This window comes from Solanum pennellii, chromosome 1 (assembly GCF_001406875.1).
Source record: "Solanum pennellii chromosome 1, SPENNV200".
Classification (NCBI taxonomy): Eukaryota; Viridiplantae; Streptophyta; class Magnoliopsida; order Solanales; family Solanaceae; genus Solanum; species Solanum pennellii.
The window spans coordinates 92,359,836-92,381,401 of record NC_028637.1 but is presented as its reverse complement, the minus strand read 5'-3'; the positions used below and the strand labels follow the sequence as shown (position 1 = coordinate 92,381,401).

The 21,566-nt window shown below is 34.6% G+C and overlaps 1 protein-coding gene across 10 annotated transcripts in view; it reads left to right on the top strand.

Annotated features, from left to right (window-relative positions):
• Window positions 1-18,486, top strand: part of LOC107024970 — a 36,169-nt gene extending 17,683 nt beyond the window's left edge. For 9 of the 10 annotated variants that reach the window (XM_027915160.1, XM_027915161.1, XM_027915163.1 and 6 more), the window contains 5 exons: window positions 14,686-14,761; window positions 14,843-15,410; window positions 16,918-17,013; window positions 17,153-17,420; window positions 17,770-18,486. In XM_027915160.1, coding sequence (XP_027770961.1) covers window positions 14,686-14,761; window positions 14,843-15,410; window positions 16,918-17,013; window positions 17,153-17,420; window positions 17,770-17,902 — 1,141 coding nt within the window. In that variant the 3' untranslated portion in view covers window positions 17,903-18,486. The remainder of the gene's footprint in view (window positions 1-14,685; window positions 14,762-14,842; window positions 15,411-16,917; window positions 17,014-17,152; window positions 17,421-17,769) is intronic. The other variant, XM_027915166.1, reaches the window with a different exon arrangement.
• The last annotated feature ends 3,080 nt before the right edge of the window (window positions 18,487-21,566 follow it).

The window sequence follows — 21,566 nt, the reverse complement described above, 5'->3', positions numbered from 1 at the left end:
AAGAATAGTGTCATCATTCTCCTTCGACTTTGATTGTTAAATTGAATAAGTGAATGGTATTTTGGGGACTGCTGCTTATGCTGCATTCAGCCTTATTAAGAATTTAATTGTAAATTTTCTGGAGATACGAAAGCTCTGCAATTTCGGGCTTCTACTTGTTCCAACTCAGGGTAGATGACATAACTTACTGAGACGAGAATGACATCTATTGATTATTGACATTGGTATATTGATGTGATTGTATAAATGATATTGCTTCATGGACTAAGCTATAGCAGCATGAATGAATTAAAAAAAAATAGAGTTACTGTTTGGGTTTTTATAATTTTCTAAAATGATATTGGAAAAATATGGCCAATTTTGGGGAACGCGTTGCGTTAAACTGTCAGATTATTGGTGACCATCATCAATGGGAAAAAAATCAAATTCTTTGAAGATGATAAGGAACAACTTATGATGTCTAAAAGCTGTTTGGCACTTTTTTTTTTGGGTGGATAAAAACAACCTGAAAGGAAAGTAAAGGGAACTTCCAGCTGTTTAGATTTTAAACAGAAAAAGCTCCCTTCAACCTGTGTTTTGGACGGCAAGAGGTGACAAGGGTTTGCTTCAGCGCGAGGCGTTCGCCTTTTTGAATTGAGGCGTCAATTAATACTAAATACTTTAAATATTTAATTGTATATATACATATCCAATATCTCAATAGCAATAACATATTAACAAATATATCAATTCAAAACTATAGCATAAAGTAGATATTAAAAGAACAGAACTTGAATGACTCAATAATTCGACAATTAACAAGCAATACTAGGACTCTAAAAAAAGGGGACTGCATACTGCTGAGTGCTGACAGAAATAAAAAACAAGGTATGAAAGAAGATGAGGTGAAGAAGAAGAAGAAAATTTGTTGAAAACATACTTGATGAGGTCGCGAAGCAAAGGACCGAAGAAGCAAGAGATGGAAGAGAGAAGCTGAAGATTGTGATTGCAAATTTAAGGTCGCGTAGCTTAACGAGAGAAAGAAAAGGAAAAGAGAGTAAACACCAAATAAACCCTTATATTGCCTTTTAATTATTAAATCAGTCATGTTTTGAAAAAAAAAAGTGGTGCCTCGTCTTGCCACGTTGCTCCTTGCCTATTCTCTTGTTTTTGAGATCAACTCTCCTTGCTAGTAAAGGCGACAACGCCTCGCTTCGCCTTTCGCCAAAGGTGATAAGGTGCACACCTTTCACAAACCCTCCCTGCAACTATTTCAGATGTGTATCTTTTTTGAATTCTTTCAATGAGGTCATTTGATCTATTGAAAGGTGCCTAGCACTTTCATCAATATGAGAGAGAGAGCTTCAGGGTTATATCTATACAATTAGGGTTTTGCAGCTATAACATCCACGGCAGGTCCAAGTTTTGATTTGAGTGCTTCATGTAGATAAACTTCAACGTGCAAGGTAATTGGCTAATCGAGAATTCATTTTCAGAGCTATGTCCCAAGGTGGCAGGTCGAACTTAGTATGAGAGAAATTGTTGATTGACACAATGATTTATAGCCACACAAATGGTAGGTCACAAAATTTCAAAAGTCTTTCTCTTTCTTAATATTGTGTAAAGTCTAATGGTACCACATAAATTGAGACGGGTGGAATAATTATGTTGAGGAAAGAGGGAGTAAGTGTTTTACGGAAAAGTCATAAGTTACATCTCGTGGTTGTCCACAAAGTTATTTACACACCTTAACTTCACATGGAATTTAGGGCCCGTTTGGATGGGCTTAATAAAAGCAGCTTTTTTTTAAGTACTTTTGAAAGTGCTCAAACTTATTTTTAAAATAAGCAGTTATGTGTTTGGATAAAAGTGCTGAAGTTGCTATGCCAAACGTGAAAAGGGAAAAATGGAAGAAAGAGATGTTAGGGTTATGTTGTAATTTGGAGATTGTATAAAAATATTAAGGGCAAAAAGATAAAAATGTGGTCAACTTAAAACAGCTTATAAGCTTAAAAAAAAAAAGCACCCCTACCCCAGCTTTTAACTTTTGGCTTAAAATAAGTTTTTTTTAACTTAAAATAAGCTATTTTGAGTATTGCCAAACAGCTAAATAAGTCAAAAATCAGCTTTTAAGTCAGTTTGACCAGCTTTTAAGCTGAGCCAAACAGGCTCTTAATACACCTTACTCTTGCTTGAAGTGTAATTATTACCCCAAAATGTGATGTGCAAAAGATAGCTAAGTTGCTCAAGCTCGGATACTGATCTAGAGTTTGGATCCTTTATGATCTAAAATTTATGGTTTGGGGATACGAATCAGTGTATGGATACGGGGTGCGGGGATTCAGCTAAAAATTGTTTCTGATCCTCTATTCAAATAAAGCAAAATAAATTAGGTATGAAAAAAATGGAGAAAGGAGTAGTTATATAGTCTTTAATTTATATAATTATTTGTAAGGAAACCGTGGTGGTTCAAAAAAGTCATTTACACACCTTAGCTCTACATGCGACCTAATACTCACTACTCTTGATTGAAGTGGAACTAAGATCCCCTAAAAGGTGATTGGCAAAGAAAGTGTTACCAACTTCCCGAAAATGCGTGAGGAGAAGAGAAACAATATGAACGGTACCAACTATAGTTTTTTCATCTTCTAATTGGTTGTTTTATAATTAATGAAATTTAATTAATATATTCTTTAAAATATAACAACATACACATTGTTATCTCACAAGTGGGGTATGATGAGGGTATAGTGTATGCAGTCTTACCTTACCTTATGACAGTAGCGTGGTGGATTTCGATAGACCCTCCATTCAAGTATAGCATATCAAATCAAAATCAAAATGATGGAGAAGGAAGTAGTTATATATTCCTTAATCATATAATATAATTGTTTGTGGGGAAAAGTCACAAGTTACATCCCATGTTTTTTTAAAAAAAAGCATTTTGGTAAAGCACTTTTATTTAATACTTAGTGAAGAATTATAGGAAAAGATAATGATTTGTATCTTCTGAAATTCTTGGAGGTTTTACCCATGGAGCGGTTACTTGCGGTTATTAGGAGTTATTTAGTAGTTCATTATGGTTACTATCTATCCTTATCCTAAATAGTTATAAAGTAGTTATATTTATCTATTATGTAATAGGAGATCTAGTAATAAGCAGACAGGTGGTAATTTATCTTTTATATGCAAAAAAGACTGTTCTAAGAGATGCGAGATACTTGTCTCTCTTTGTATTTTCAATTGTTCAACGAGATACTTGCGTCTCTCTTTGTATTTTTTTTTTTTGCTTTTATCTAGTAAAGAACCTTGGTTTCCATGGTTAATACGCAAACAAACGCTTTCCAAAACGAACCTATCATGTCGACTCCTGATCAGATCGACCAACTATTGACCACTATAGCAATAATTTGGGAGCCATTAAATCTAAAGTTTTAATGGGAGAGGGCGATGTTGATAACACTTGTAGGCATTAAGAAACTTATCGATGTTCTTACACGAAGATGGAATTTCCTAAGTATGAGGGACTTATGCAAGAACGGACTCGCTGAGTTTTAAAATCCAGATGAACATTTGTGTAGTATCCAAAGAATTGGATCAATGTTCGAGTATAGGTAGAAATTCACAAAAAAGGTAGCGCGCATGCAAACTTTGCTAGAACAGTGTTTGCTTGGAGTTATCCTTAGCAGACTTAAAGAAGACCTTCGTGTGGACGTTAGGATTTACAAGCCTTGGTCCGTATGTAAGGCGTTGAGTTTGGCCTTAGAATATGAAGGTAAACAAGGACTAAATCAGTCCCGGTATTGTCAAAGCCGCGCCTTAAGCACGCTTAAGCCCTGAAGCGAGGCTCATAACGCGTTGAGCTCTTCGCCTCGCTTTATGTGCGCTTCAATGTCATCATCAAGGTTAAAGCGAACTTTTCCTTGTCAATGAGCCAAATATTTCACTTTATCATAATTTTTTTTCAATTTCTTTGGTCATATATTTGTCATTGATGTTTATAATTATTAGTTTTGGATTAAACATATATATTTGTATTCTTTCCTCCATTTGCGCCTTTTGTCATTGAAGCCCATGCTTTATTTGTGCTTTGCACTTAAAGCCCCATTGACCTTAGAGCTTTTTTGTGCTTTTCGCCTTTGATAACGCTAATCAGTCCAGTAAGGTACATGTTTGGCCTTTTTTATCAAGACCTTCATCAATATGGACTTCCTCTCCAGCGGCTCGGGAATCATTTGATGTTCAAACGTCCCGCTAGCCAGTTACACGCCCTTTTCAACAGTCATCTCTTCCAAACACTTGCCCACTGAATTCCGAACAACATATTCGGCGAGGAAAAGGCTTATGCTACCATTGTGGAGACAAGTTTACCCCTGGTCATCGCTGCAAACTTGGGGCTTTTGCATATTTAAAGTTAATGCAAGAGGAAAAAGATGTGCAAGGTCTTGATGGTAATCAAAATGAAGACATCCCCCCTTACTGATTCGGGTGAAATCTCTTTTCATGCAATTTTGTTCAAAAAATCCGGTTCAACTTTGAAACTTCGAGGCACTCTTTGCTGCCATAAAGTGTTGATGTTGGTAGATAGTGGTTCAACGCATAATTTTGTAGCAGAAGAAATTGTTATTGTGCGAAATATATGGAAAAATATTATCGAATTGTGTATCTAAATTGTTACATTGAGACCCTATTTATAAACACTAAATTAGAATCCTTTTTCAACTAGGAATCCTATTCCTATTTCTATTTTAAGTAGGAAATACTTATTTCTGTTCTAACACTCCTCCTCAAGCTGGTGCATACAAATCATATGTATCTAGCTTGTTATAAATGTAATTAATACGAGGACCTACGAGGGACTTGGTGAAGATATTTGCAAGCTGATCATGTGACTTCACGAATTTCGTAACAATATCTCCCGAGAGTATCTTTTCTTTGATAAAGTGACAGTCAATCTCAATGTGCTTAGTCCTTTCATGAAACACTGGATTTGATGCGATATGAAGAGTCACTTGATTATCACATACAAGTTCCATTTGATCAATTTTGCAAAATATTAGTTCTCTCAGCAATTATCGAGTCGTCTATACCTTTCAGGATTACTAAGTGGCTCCCCTTGTCCTGGAAGGTGTTTAACATTGGGATCCATAGGAGTGTCAATATGTTTACATCCCATCTTTTTGTCTCCTCAAGAATGTCTAAGACATACTTGCGTTGGGAAATAACAATACCTGATTTAGACTGAGCAACCTCAATACCCAGATAATACTTCAATCTACCAAGGTCTTTAGTCTGGAAGTGCTTAAAGAGATGTTGCTTCAAATCAGTAATACCATCTTGATCATTACTGAAGATAACAATATCATCAACGTAAACAACCAAATAAATACATCGACTTTGTGCAGAATGCCGATAAAACACCGAGTGATCACCTCCACTTTGAGTCATGCCAAACTGCTGAATTACTGGGTTGAACTTCCCAAACCAAGCTCGAGGAGACTATTTTAGACTCTAGAGTGACCTACACAATCGACATATAAGGCTACTAGACTCCCCCTGAGCAACAAAACCAGGTGGTTGCTCCATATAGACTTCTTCCTCAAGATCACCGTGCAGAAAAGCATTTTTAATGTCCAACTGATGAAGTGGCCAATGAAGAACGACAACCATAGATAGAAAAAGGTGGACAAATGCTATTTTAGCCACAGGAGTGAAAATGTCACTATAATCTAGTCCAAATATCTGAGTATACCCTTTGGCAACAAGGTGAGCCTTAAGTCGATCAACCTAACCGTCTGGGCCAATTTTGACTGCATAAACCCAACGACAACCAGTCATAGATTTACCTGCAGGAAGGGAGACAAGCTCCCAAGTACCACTTTTATGCAAAGCAGACATCTCATCAACTATAGCCTGTTACTACCCAGAATGAGAAAGTGTTTCACCTATAGTTTTAGGTAATGTGGGTTAGTATTTCGATTGGATCGTATACCTTTTTGAAGTGCAAGTCGTTGGCTAGGAGGAGGCAAGTCCCCGGTAGGAGCAGGGCCTGGCGCATGACATGAATCATCTGGGACTAGGGTTGGACGTGGACGGCGATGATAAGTTAGTAGTGGCGGCACTACAACTAGAGATGTAGAAGTAACCGTAGATTCCTCAAAGGTTGGCACGGGTAAAACCTGAGGTATGGGTTAGACCGTAGATACATCAAGATGATCAGAAGATGTATAGTAAGGCTGAGACTCAAAAAATATAACATCAGCAGACATAAGGTATCGATGAAAATCATGTGAATTACAATGATACCCTTTTCGAACTCTAGAGTGACCAAGAAAGACACATTTGAGGGCACGAGGAGCTAATTTATCTTTCCCTGGGGCTAAATTATGAACAAAGCATGTGCTCCCAAAGACACGAGGGGGGATAGGATAAAGATGTGACTAAGGAAACAGTATGGAATGTGGAACCTGATTCTGAATATAAGAAGAGTGCATTCTGTTAATTAAATAACAAGATGAAAGGACTGCATCGCCCCAAAAATGCAGTGGACATGGGATTCAATTAGGAGAGTGCGAGCAGTCTTTATGAGATACCTATAATTTCTTTTTTGCGACACCATTTTGCTGAGGAGTGTATGGACAAGATGTTTGGTGAATAATTCCTTCCTGAGACATAAATTCCTGAAACTAGGATGATAAGTATTCTAAGGCATTATCACTACGAAAAGTACGAATAGAAACACCAAAATGATTTTGTATTTCAGCAAAGAAACCTTTGAATATAGAAAATAACTCAGAACAATCTTTCATTAAGAAAACCCAAGTGCACTTGAGTAATCATCGATGAAACTAACGAAATCCTAAGGTGGAATTGACTCTACTAGGACCGCAAATATTTGAATGAATTAATGAAAAAATAGACTCTAAACGATCCTCAATACTACGTGAAAATGTAGCACGAGTGTTTTTCCACGTTGACGCGACTCACAATCTAATATGGATAAACTAGACAAACTAGGGACCATCTTTTGCATTTTGGATAGACTTGGATGTCCCAAACGTTTGTGAATTAGATCTGGGAATCTGTAATGGAGCATGATGTTAAGGAATTAGAAGAGGTAAGATAGTAACGGCCTTGTGATACATGTCTTGTTACCAATCGTCTGTCGTGTACTGTAGGGCTTTCGTCAAACGACGAATCGATGTTAAATTAAAAAGAGAACCAAGGACATAAAGGACAAAGTCTAGGGTGACAGAAGATACGGGTTTGGCTTTTCCAACCCCTTTTGGTTTTGTTTAGATCACATTGGCTAAAGTAATAGCTGGAAGAGATTGTGAATAAACAATATCATACAAAAGTGATTTATTACCAGAGATGTGATCAAAAGCCCCCTAGTCTATGACCCATGATCCAAGGGTGCTACTGTGACGCACAAGTAAAAGAATTATCCGCAACAGAAACATCAGGTTAGGCAATCGAAACTACTTGTGGAGACATTTGTTTACTTGTGCGTTTTCGAAGGAATTCATTATGTTCCTTTAAAACAATAGGATCATAATTGGGTGGTGCACCATGCAAAATATAACATATGTCACGAGTGTGTTCATGTTTATGACAATGACTACACTTCGATCGAGATTTTCCAAAACGTTCTCTCCCTCGTCTATTCTCCATAGATTGGTATGTACGCTGGAAACTGTCGGAAAATGCTACACTAGTCTGAAAATATTTGAAGCTGCCGGAATCTACCCACAGTGGCCTGAAAATTCTGATTTTGCTAGGATATTGCCGGAAACTGCCCTACAATGATCTGATTTCGCCGGAAACTGCGTGAGAATCACTGGAACCCTAATTTCGGTGATCGGATCTGGAGAAAACTATATGGGTTCTGATTGTATTGGATACACTGAATGACCCCAAAAGAAGAAAAATGTCTCGAAAAAAAAGATCGGAACAGCCCTCACGCGCTGATGCGTGAACCAGATCTCATCGGAAATTACAACCTTCGATCGGCGCGTGAGAGCACCTGGGTTGATATTTTCCGGTGATTCTGGTTGGGGTTTGGTCGTGGGGAGCTATATGAGCCTTGTGGTGGTGTTGATTTTACCACAACACCGACATAAAGAAAAAAATCAAAAAATAAAATTGACACAAATCAATCCCAACAGCCACCAAAAATTGACATACAATTACTTGTTTGTTCTCACCGATGCTTTGAATATCATGTGAGAAATATATGGGAAAAATATTATTGAATTGTTACATTGAGACCCTATTTATAGATACTGCATAGAATCTTTTTCTAACTAGGAATCCTATTCTTATTCCTAATCCTATTCATATTTCTATTTTAAGTAGGAAATCTTATTTCTATTCTAACAGTTATGAAACTTGGGTTGGCAGTCCAATATTTCCCTACTTTTGGTGTCCAGATAGGCAATGGTGAAATTATCAAATGCACAACGTTTTTCATAGCATGTCAATTGAGGTTTCAAACTTGATCATAAAGCACAATTTCTTCCCTTTTTCCTTAGGTGGCGCAAACATGGTGTTAGGCTATGTTGCTTGGACTCTTCAAAAATGTCAATGAGTGAGTGTTGGATTTTCCAAAAGTAGTGTATTTTTGGAGAATCCGACACGGGTGCGACATTGAAAGTGAAGAGTCCGCGCAACTTAGGTATTAGGTATACAATGGCTAGCATTTTTCAACATAATACAAGCCTATTGGAACGAGATGTTCCTAATCTTCCAATTGAATGAGAAAACTTATAAACTGTAAGGTGTTCCTTAGAAGACACTCATGACAACATCTTTTCAGTAAGACCTTGAAGAACTAATGTTGACTAAAGATGTTATGTTGAACCTTGAGAAGGCAGATTATAAGCACACATACCTCTCTTCTAATGTTGGTGATGCTTTTATTTTAAGTCTTCAGACATATGGCCAAAAATTTTTGTTAATTGCACAGTTTCCCGATTTTTGCCTTGAGGACAAGTCGTCTTTCCAGGAGGGGTGTACTGATAAGGCACTTATCTTTAGTACTTATTCAAGGAGGAAGAAGAGAAAGAAAGATAGGAGAAGATAATAGTTTGCATCTTCTGAAATTCCTGGAGGTTTCACTCATGGAGCATTGAGCGGTAACTTACAGCTATTAAGACTTATTTAGCAGTTAACTTATGGTTACAAGAATTTATCTATTTTTATCCTAAATAGTTATGAAGTAGTTATATTTATCTATTTTATAATATGAGATCTAGTAATAATTCGACAGGTGGTAATATATCTTTTATGTTCAAAAGAGGTTGTTATAAGAGATATGAGATACTCGTATCTTTTTGTATTATTATAGTTGCTCCTGGTCCAGATGGCTAGACAATGGGTTTTATATCAAGTGTTGGGATGTTGTGAAGAAGGATATCATGGATACCTTTAAGAATTTTCATTCTCACAATATCTTTGAGAAGAGCTTTAATGCCACCTACATTGCTTTGATCACAAAGAAGAATGGTGCCAAGGAACTCAGAAATTTTAGGTCCATCAGCCTTATCGGAAGTGTATATAAGTAGTTATCCTAAGTGCTGAGTGAAAGGCTGAAAAAAGTGTTTGACAAGCTAGTAGATGCTTAACAGATGGCATTCATTAAAAATCGACAAATAATGGATGCCATTCTAATTGCAAACGGAGTAGTAGATTCAAGAATTACCCAAGGAAAGACAGGAATTTTGTGCAAACTGGACATAGAAAAGGCATATGACCATGTGAACTGGAAGTTTTTTTGAAGATGTTTGCATGTATGGGTTTTGGAAGGAGGTGGATTTAGTGGATCAAGTATTGCATCTCTACTGTCAGATTATCAGTCCTTATAAATGGTGCACCAGAAGGTTTTTCCCCTGCTTAAAGGGGACACTCAAAGGGGTCTGAGGAAGGGAGATCCCTTATCTCCTTTCCTTTTTATCATTGTTATGGAGGGCCTAAATAACATGATAAAGGTGGCCAGAGAAAACAAATGCCTCAAGGGTTTTGAGGTAGCCAAAACTCAAACCTCAATATCAAATGGCAACATGGAAGTCACCCATTTATGGTATGCAAATGACACCTTAATATTTTGTGATGCTAATGAGCTATAACTATAGGTTTTAAGATCAATCTTGGTGCTATTTGAAGGAGTCTCATGTTTGCATATCAACTGGAGAAAGAGTCAGTTGTATCCTATTAATAATTTCTCTAATATGGAGGAACTGTCTTGGATTTTGGGAGGGGAAGTAGGTCTTAACCTACCATTTATCTGGGCATGCCCTTAGGTGCCAAATCAAAGGCTTTGAACATATGGAACCAAGTGATTTGAAAGTGTGAGAAAAAGCTTACCAGATGGAAATCTCAATATATCTCCTTGTGAGGCAGAGTCACTGTCATTAATTCAATTTTGGATGTCTTACCTACTTACATGATGTCCATCTTCCCTATTCCTAACGGGGTGATACAAAGACTTGTTAAATTTCTTATGGAAAGGGACAAAGGAAAATGATTCCAACTGTCAAACATTTTGTCAGGTGTTACAAGTTTCTCTGGGGGACGAAACATGGGGGTCTTAGTGTAAGGAATTTAAAAAAGCAGAGCTAAGCCCTTAGACTAAAGTGGTTAGGGAGGTATTATTAAGAGCCTCAACTATAATGGGAAAAAGTGATTCTAGCAAAATTTGGATAGGAGAACAAGTGGATGACAAAGGAGGTCCTTACACAATATGGGGTAAGCCTATGGAAGTCCATCATAATCTTGTGGCCTCTCTTGAAGATCAATACGACCATCAGGGTAGGAAATGACATCAATACTTCATTTTGGGAGGATAAATGGTTGGGCAACTTTAGCTTGAAAAGTATCCTTCCAGAGATGCATGACTTGACAGTGAATAAATAAGGGAGTGTAGTTGAGGTTTGGACACAACATGGATGGAATTTCCAGTTCAGAAGGAATTTCAATGTTGGTAAAATCGAGACCGTGACGGATTTTTTTGGAAGGCTGGAAGCTTTTACAGAAACAAGGATGAACATGATAGATTATGGAGCATAAATAACAAAGGCACATTCAAGGTAAACTCTGCATATAAGTTGCTAAATCAAGATGGAACAACCTTTTCTTTATCCTTCGAAGCAGATTTGGAAACCTAAAATCCTTTCAAGGTGTCATGTTTCACTTGGCTTATGGCAAGAGAAGCAATTTTAACATATGAAAATCTTAAGAAAAGGAAGTTCTCCATGTGTTCAAGATGCTATTTATGTGGGGAAGAAGTTGAGACGGTCAATCATCTGTTTCTCTAGTGCAGAATAACATCCCAGCTATGGAGAATTTTCATTAGGCTCGGGGGTTTTGCTTGGGCTATGCCTAACAAAATTACGCATCTTTTATACAGTTGGGGAGAAGTGGGGGCGGGAGCTGCAGATAGAGATAGATGGAGGATTGTCCCAGTTTGTATTTGGTGGATTGTTTGGAAAGAAAGAAATGCTGGATTTTTTGAGAGTAAGACTTGTGATCTTCAAATGATCAGACTAAGCAAGCAAATGTATTTAGAGGACACCGAATCCATTATAGATATCCTAGGTTCCTGTTAGGGTTCCGTTTTCTTACTTCTTGACAAGCTGTAAATATGGTTAGTGCAACCCAAGCACTAGTTCAATGAATATACATAATGTTACCTTTTCATTTTTTTATCTAGTAAAAAATCTCGGTTCTATCATATTTACACACCTTAACTCTATGAACGACCTAATATCCCTCACTTTTGTTTGAAGTAAAACATTTCCTAAAAGATGAGCTAGGCCCAAGACTTAACTTTACGTGGTATCATAGCAAAACCAATCTCACTCAATGTTACCCCAAATTAAAATCCACATGTTCAACACTGGGGTCAAGAATGATTAAATTCCCACATCGGTGGTTAGGTGCGATAGGTGGTCTACTTATAAGTCTTGGACAATTCTCTTGAGCTAGCTTTTGGGGTCTGAGTTAGGCCCAAAACATAATTCAGTATACTTAAATAATATATTCCTTAATTTATATAATTGATAGTTCGGAAAAGTCACAAGTTACATCATGTGGTTGTCCAAAAAAGTTTTTTACACACTTAAACTTTATTTGCGACCTAAAGCTCCCTAATCTTGTTTGAAGTGGAACTAATATCCTCCTAAAAGGTGATATGACAAAGAAAGTGTAACCAACTTCTTGAGAGCACGTGAGAAGAGGAAAGAAACACTATAAATGGTTATAACAATACGGGTGTCATCTTCTTATTAGTTGAAATATAATCAATTATACTTGATTAATATAGTCCTATGAATTGTGGTTTCTTAAGATTTTCTTCATTCTTTTCCCTTTTTTCTCTTTTCTTCCTTTTCTCTTTCTTTTCGTTTTCCTACACCTTCAGTTTCTTGGTTAACTTAACCCGACATGCACTATCTCCGTTAATCACTTCCCCTGCGCCATTTTCTTTTCTTCTTTCTTCATCTGTAAATAGTTTTCTTTCTAGGGTTTGATATTGAATGAAATGCTGAAAAGTTCATAGATTTCTTTGAAAGAAAATTTGTCTGTCAGCCATCATGTTTCCTGGCAAGGTGGGTATTCTCTCTTTCTTAAATATTGTTCAAAACAACCTTTTCAGATCTTTATCTTGAAATATCGGATACAAGATACAATAGAGCTGATAAGGCACACATCTTCCATACTTATTCAAGGAGGAAGAAGCAAAGAAAGTTGGGTGAAGATAACGATTTGCATTCTCTCAAATTCCTAGAGGTTCCACCCATGGACATTGAGCGGTTTCTTACAGTTATTAGTAGTAATTCGACAGTTCCTTATGGTTGCTAGAAGTTATCTATCCTTATCCTAAATAGTTATGAAGTAGTTATAGTTATTTACTGTATAATAGGAAATGTAGTAAGAAGTAGACATGTTGTAGCATATCTTTTATATGCAGAAAAGGTTGTTCTAAGGAAAACGAGATACTTGTCTGTTTATATTTTTTGTTGTTCTACGAGACACAAGATACTTGTGTCTCTCTTTGTATTTTCTCTTGCTTTTATCCCCTAAAAACCTCGTTTCTATCAGAAGCTCTTTCAATTATGAGTCATGGTTTTTGTGTGTGGTGCTTCTCATTATTGAACTTCGATGGGAGTTTCTCTTGAAGAAATAATGCATTATTCTAGTCGCCACCAAAGCCACAAAGCACTATCTGAATTGATTTGTTTCTGCAGGTTTTGCCTGATTGTGCAATCCAAAGTTGCGATGGAAATTAAAAATAATATGAAGTAGAAAAAGAAGGAAGAAGAAGGGGAAAATGTGAAAAAATTAGAATAATGACTAATAAGTTGAATTTTTTTAAAATATATATATTATACAAGTGTCAGGCGCTTGTATAATAACACTTATACATAAATTTGGTGTTCTCTTGAGAAGGGGGTAATAGTTAATCTTAAAATAAGAATATTGAGTAGGAGGTCACCCGTAAAGTATCAGTATGTAAATGACTTATGTGACCCATATTCACTTGTTCTCTACTTGTGAATGGATAGTGAGAGTCCAAGCTGAAATGCAACGTTGGGTCTGGAACACTTATTCATGCTGGAACTGTCAAACATATTCTAAATAGACTCAGAAGGAAGAATTGGAAACAGTTTCACAAGGAACTTATCGCTGCATTGTGCGGAGCAATGATATACCATGTTTGGAGAGCAAGGAACTGGAAATTGTTTAAAGGCATCACTATAAATACAGATACGTCTGTGACACAAATTAAGAAGGAATTTGTAGATAGACTTGAGGTAGTTTAACGGTCTAGAAAGGCGAGTAAATATTGAAGTATAGTTGGTTGTTGGAGAGATTTATGTAATTAGAGTTCCATATGAGGCTTAACTCTCTTAATACCTTTCTTAGAGGGTGATAAGGGGATTGAGTGCTCTTTAGGTGTTTTTGGTTTTTTGTTTTGTTAATGGTAATTTACATTGGTTACCAAAAAGAAAAATATTTTCCAAATGTTGATTTCAAACTACCACAGTTAAAGTCAGATGACATATTGTGTCGGCTTGTTAGTCTTGCATTGACTAGATGAACTTGGAAATAGATGGCAAATGGATAGATCAATTATATTTGATTCTTTATAGGAAAGTTTTTTTATTATATTTGAGTAATTTCTTTTTGGAGCAATTCAGAAGATTTATGATTATTTCAAATGAAGAATCTGAAAAAATATCCTGAAATAGTTATCGAAATGAGTCTTTTTTCGGAATAATTATGGAAATGAATTAATGAGTACATATAAGATTTAATTGAACAAGAGAAACACTGAACTCAGAACTTTTTTCGCGTTCTTAAACTCGAATTAAGGACAGTGTTTCCAAGAATAGTCTCATCATTCCCAATTGACTTTTATTGTTTCATTGAATGATCGAATGGCATTTTGGGGACTGCTGTTTATGCTGCATTCTGCATGTTAAGATTCAAGTCATTTGACAGGGAGCTAGTTTTCATTTCCAGATAGTTCTCTTCTTCCCTTCACTATATAAATATTCTGAATATTTGTGGTCTGCCAATTTGCTCACCTGTCATTCATGTGATATAAAGCTGTTAACTTATGCAACTTCGATCGTTCTTCCACTTGAGCTTTGAGAGAGGGACTCCATTGGATGTTTTAATTTGAAATGGGTATTTGCTTTGCAGTGATGAAAAATATTTTCAGTTTCAAGTGGATGATTTGCCGTATTCATGTCCAACATGCCGCGGATATAATTATAAGGTGTGTTTACGGCAGTGATTAATTTCACTAGAAAAGTTAATCGAGAACTCAATCCTGATAATTCTCTTTTGATGTTCTCAGTCGATAAATCTTAACAATGCTGTTCCGGAGCTTTGGAAGAGGAGAGATGTAGCTGATAGGGATTTAATTGCAACTTTGAGGGCAGGAGCTGGGTTGCCTGTTGATGATGAAATATTTTCTATTTCACCCTTTTCAGAGGATGAAAATAGTGCTCCTCTAGTGAAAAATCAACATAAACTATTCTTAAAGTTTTCTCCTACTGGTTTAGTTGACAAGTCTCCCCAAAAGAGCAAGGAATGTGGAAAAGATTCTGGTGAGGAGAAGGGGTTAGCTGGACAAAATGGACATCCTGATGCTCCATCTGGTGGATATATTACTGGTGATGTCAAGAATGATGAATTGCAGGCCTATGGCGAACTGAATAACTTTTCTTCTCCTGTTGGTAGCTTAACAGAAGGTATATGTTCATTTAATGAGGCAGGGATCAAATATCACAAATTTATAGACGAGGTTACTGGAAACATGGATAAGAGAACAGTCCAAAGGAATGATAGCAAGCCTCAGCATTTGGATGGGGATGATGTTGGGATTCAAACAAGCATGCCAAAGACCTCCAAGGGGCCAAATGGTAAAAAAAATTCTATGTCGTTTTTGGGTTCTTCTTTCTTTCCATTTTCTAACTTGTATGAATCTTTTTTTAAAACTATGGTTTCTCCGTAGAGTTTGATGACTGTAAATATGCTTTTCTACTTGCTTGCATCGCTTATGACACAAAAGCTACGGTTTTCAAAATTGTTATCTCATCCAGACCAAAGGTTGCGCCATTGACAAAGATGATTATAGTTTTCTTCTGGGCATTATTATTTCTTCGAGATTTTCAACTATGATTGGTAAGGAATTCATGTATAAGTTGCAGTGGTAAGAGAGCATCTCGTGATATGTGGATTAAGATCATGTCATGGGTGAAACCCTTCTGCCAACAAAATCCTGATATTTAAGTGAAGAAGGGTAGATGGGTGTGCTCATTATCCCCACAGTTTTGAACCTTATGTCACTGGCCCTCGAGGATTTTTCGGTTATAAAGAAAGGACATATAAGTTGGCTATGGAATATCATTAAATATTGTGATTCTTGGGTTTCTTTTTGTTAGTAGAAGTCATAAGTATCTCTAATATGCTTGGTTATATAGAAAGGACATATAAATTGGCTAAGGAATATCATAAAGTACTGTGATTCTTATAAAAGTATCTTTCATGTACGTTCTTCAATGCATTTTCTTCTTAAATAAATATTTTTGTGGATTTAAAACTTATGCTGTATATTTCTTCTCCTTTCCTTGGATAATTAGCTGCTTATTTGCATATTTGGAATTGTGCTTTGGTCATCACGTTACCTGATGTTTGTTTGTTTTTTTCTTTCTTTTTGCATCTTCATGACTTAAGTGGAAATTCTTTGAAAGTAAAGCAATGGGGGATTTCAAGTCACTTTCTCAAAGTTTAACAATTCAATGTTAATATTAATTAAACAATGATAAAAGTGTATGCCAGTAGTTCAAAACATTTTTCTTTTTATGATCTTGACAAATCTTAAAAGAGTAGCACTGATGTACATCTCACTCACAGACTTCTTCCCTTGTCTCAAGATGCTGAAACTGCTTTTGATGTCTTAATGGATACACTCTGGCATAATTCAGATTCTTTCCTGTGTGAGTACTTGCAGCTGAAGAGTCCGAAAGCTGCTGATGACCCAGAAAAAAATAAAAAAATAACCTAAACTGATTAAAGTTCATGCTGCATATTGTTATTATTTTCTGATTTTAACACTACACCCACACACACTGTCGAAATGGATAGGTGGCAATACTTCTGTTGTTTCCTAATTTTCATTTATTATTCGACTTCTGGATGCACTCTCGCATCTGTTGTTCCCTAAAATTCTTTCAATTCAATATCTAGATTGCTTGATCAAGTCAGCAAAATCTCTTGAGATAGAATAATTAACTTCAATACTCTATACTCCTGTTCTTATATGGTGTAGATTCTCTACTATTTCGTATAACTCTTGTATATAGAAGAATTTCACGTTAATAAAATTATTTACCTTATCGAAATATATTCTTGTATGTACTTCTTCAGTTCTTTGTGTATCAGGTAATGAGGATCGGGCTCAGCTGAGAGAAAATGAAAACTCAGAAAGTAATGACACTGCAGCTAAACTTGGTGGTGGAACAGGTAAGATCTGTTGTAACTTGTTTATTTTTTATGTTGGGGCCGGGATAGAAGGTAAGATTGTATTTTTTAGTTTTTGGAGCATATTTTTTTATTATTCTATAAGTAACTTTTCTTTTGGCTCTCGTTTATGTGTCAAAAGAAAGTAACTCAATAAAGATTAAGAAAGTTAGCTCAGAAGCTACTCATTTCCCTGCCAAAGTTGGTGGAAGATTTGCCGATGGATCTGGACCTTATTTTCCACTCAAGACTTCTGGTATCTTAGGAAAAAGAAGCCATGACGGGGACGCCAATTCATTTTGGGACAATAAAATGGATGACTTCTTGGATGATAACTGGATATTGCAGAAGTTGGGACAAAATGCAAAAGGAAAGAGAGTGGAATTTCATCATCCGTTTGATAATACCTGGTAAGTTTATTGTTACATGAAGCTGACTAATCTGCATACTTAAAATTTATGCAACTTAAATGGAAACAAGTGCTGTGATATTCTGGATTAGTAATCATGATAGCAATGAGTGAAGGGCAATAAATAGAGGCTAGAGCTAGTGAATTGCATTGGAAATTAAGGTATAGTAGGATAAATCAAAGGAACTCATGTCTATCTATAGTTAGTAGTTTGATTTGGATGTTTAACTAGCGTGGCTTCCTTGCTGATTCTTAAATATGAAATTGTTCTGAAGAGCATTCATATAAATCTGTACCACACTTTCCTTGAGGCGTGCTAGTTTGATCTTTCAATTTGTTTTCTTTTTCAGGCATAGAGGGACTGTCGTAGAAGTCTTTGAAGGCTCATCTGTTGTGTCTGTTGCTCTTGATGATGGGAAGACGAAGAACTTGGAACTTGGAAAGCAAGGAATACGTTTAGTATCTCCGAAGCAAGACTGTTGACTGCTATTAAATTGGTTATTAGATGCAGCGTATTTGCGACTTTGGATGAGAAGAGCATGAGCAACTGCTGAACACCTCAAGGTTACTGCACCCTGCATTATGTGTTTTCTGCAACTTATCTAACCTTTGGTTTCCGGATTTTCCATGCAAGGCATTGGTTTGGTTCTGCTTTATTGTCACCTTTCGTTTCTTAGTTTATAGATTCTCTTTTCTGGTCAGAAGCCTTTTGGTGGCACTTCAAATTAATCTTGTTGGGTTTACCGTTTCAATGTAAAATTTCTAGAGATTAGAAAGTTCTGCTGTTACTGGTATTAACTCAGAGTAGATGTCGTCGTTATACTATAGTATATATTATAGCCAGCTGAGCTCTTTTCTGTATGAATTGACTGACATCACCATGATACTACCATAAATCCATTAGATATAATCAGCTTGAGGCTCTTGGGACAATTTTTGTCTAAGGTATGATGGGCCCATGAGGATACTTATATGAGTAATTTTCATAATAGAGGTACTGTAATCCCAGTTACCTAAACATTGTGATAGTTTGGCTAATTACTAGTAACAAGATTTGTGTTGTGTCATTGATGCTTTTTTTTGAAATTCATGTTGTATATATATACAACATACTGAAATTAGTAGTAAATCTGTGATGGAACAACTCACGGTTGTATCACTGTATTAGTTTATTAGTTGTCCCTAAATTCAAACTAGAAGGATTTTTAGATACTATCTCACCATAAATTTCAACTGTGTAATGATTATAAACTATGAGAAACTATATTTAGAAATAGATTTTAAATTGAGCAACTTTCATACATAGCAAACATAAAAATCATACTTGTATGTTATCGTTATAGTTTGCATGTTTAGGCTCCATAGCAATTTTTATGTTTGCTATAGAGTTTTTGATTTGTATAATTTGCTACAAACATTTAATTTTATACAAATTGTTCAGTTTTGTATAAATTTATTTATATATTGTAATTTGTATAATAAGATCTGTATTTGTATAAGTGAAAATTACACAAGTGAAGGTCTTTTATTTAATAATTATCATTTTTAAGTATATTTTTTATTTATTACTATTTGTGTCGATGTTTAGCAATACTTATTTAAAATAATTTTAAACAACTTTAATACATGTTTAATACAACACTAATTCATAATGCAAGCTTCAGTTTATAATTTTTCTTAAAACTTACATATATCATACAAATGAATTATAACTATTTTTAATACACATTTAAAACTTTTTTTCTCATCACATAATTTTTATATAATATAAATGAATTATATATAGCATTTTAACACAAATTGTGTAATGATATAAACATAGAAAATTTCATAACATCATACATAATATTAGACATGCGTTTATACGTAATTAGAAGACAAAAAAATGATCTGAGTTTTCATAGTAAACTAATCAACTTCTAAAACAAAATGCTAAAAAAAATTTTATTTCGTATTCTTTATTCTTTATCACAAGGCCTAACATTTTTACAAGTCTTCATGTTGTGATCTTGTTATCCATAGTTTATGTTGAGTGGATTTCTTTTAAAAAATGATTATTTATTTTAAATATACTTTCTAATTCGTAAGCTACATAAAATATATATTAATAATTAATTAGACAAGTAATCTAAACGTAAGAAATCAGAGACATAATAAACGGCCAAATGAATTAAATTTAAACTAAAAATGTATTACACTCATTTTAAAGTTGAGTTAGAACAGAAATAAACATGAATTCAAAATGAAGCAAACGAAAGAGCACTATGTGATTTGTAAACCGAATAAAACTTACATCAATAATGAATTAAACAAGTAATTCAATCATAACAAATCAATCAATAAATTGCAAATGAATTAATTTGTATTAAAAGTGAATTAAACAAATATTAAAGTTGAATTAGAAGAGAGAATAATGCATGGATAAAAAAATGTAACTAATGAAACACCAGACAATGATCTATAAAGTGAATTAAGTTTATATCAATAACGAATTAAACAAGTAATCTAATAGTAACAAATAATAAACTACAACATGAATTAAATTTGCGTTAAAAGTGTATCACACAATATTAAAATTGAATTAGAAGAAAAAATTAAAAATGAAAAACATGACTAACGAAAGACAAGACAACAATTTATAAATTGAATTAAACTTGTATTATTCATGAATAAATTATGTATTATAAGTATCTTATAAATTATTTTGGCTTGATTCTCTAAGAACATGAGTGATGTTTGCAATATGTATTGTGTCTATGTTATAAATGTATTTACAAGTGTTTTCTTAAATTATTTTGGTTGATATCACTATAAGAAAAAAGAGTGAAGTTTGTAATACAACTTTAATACAATTGCGATATAGTTCCACAAACTTCACTTTTTTTCGAGTTTCAATCTAATTTTTTTTCAAAATCAATTATAAACTTAATTAAACCCTCTTAAAATTGAGATATAAACTTCAAACGACATTTTTAATTATTTGTAGGAATTACCCATCCAAATTAATCACAACTTCGTAAAATTCAAAATTTGACGCTTTATAATGACCATCAATGGTGAACTCTTGTTTCTGTAATTTTAGATATCTGAAATTTCTGCTTAAAAACTTGATTTTGTACAAATTTTTTGTTTTTTTATTCCTCTTTTCAGTTTATTTTTGGATAAAAGTAGTGACATATGAGCAAAAACTGATTGAGGATGGATTTTTAGATGAAACGCTCAAAGAAGAAAAAGAAAAAGAAAAGGAAAAGGAAGAAGATAAAAAACGCATAAGAAAGAGACGAAGAAGTAGAAGAGTAAAAAAAAAGAAAGGAAAAAGAAGCATAGGAGTAAAAGACAGAAAGAGACGAAGAAGCAGAACAATGAATTACAAATAAAAATTATGAATATAGCATTTAATTAAATATTTCATCATATATATATATATATATATATATATATATATATGTTAGCGTTAAATTGATCCAGTTTAAAGCACTTAGACAAGTCTTTGAAGGCTCATCTTTTAGAATTTAGATTATTTTACAATACAAAAAAAAATAACAATGAAATATTCATTTTCAAATCCTGATTAAGATGATGGCACACGTTTGCTTTGACATTATCTCATTTTGATACCAGATTATTAATTTTGATGGTGTGTGCAAGATCATCCTACTGAAATGAATTCCAGCATCAAATGTATCCAAAACAATAAATTTACATTTCGGAAAAATTATCATTAGTTAAAGGAAAACTGCATATAATAACAAATTATTAATTCAAATTGAATGTTGTTCAATTATAACACATAATAAATTATTGTTAGACACGCCACTCTCGTTCTCTCCTTCGCCTCTCTCGCTATTATATAAACGCAAATGTATAAAATGTGTTTGTATTTGCATAAAGAGAAAGAAAATTGTGTATATAAATATATTTTCGTTCTCTCTTCTCTCTCCCCTCTCCCAGATCTCACTCGCCACTCTCCAGATTTCGCTCGCCAGTCTCTCCCTCGCCTCTCTCGCTTATACAAACAAAAATGTATAATTGTGGTTGTTTGTAAAACGAGAGAAAATTGTATATACATATGCAAATACATATATCTTTATTTATACACTTGAATGTATGATAATTTACTTCTATATATATTTTTGCCTCAAATTTT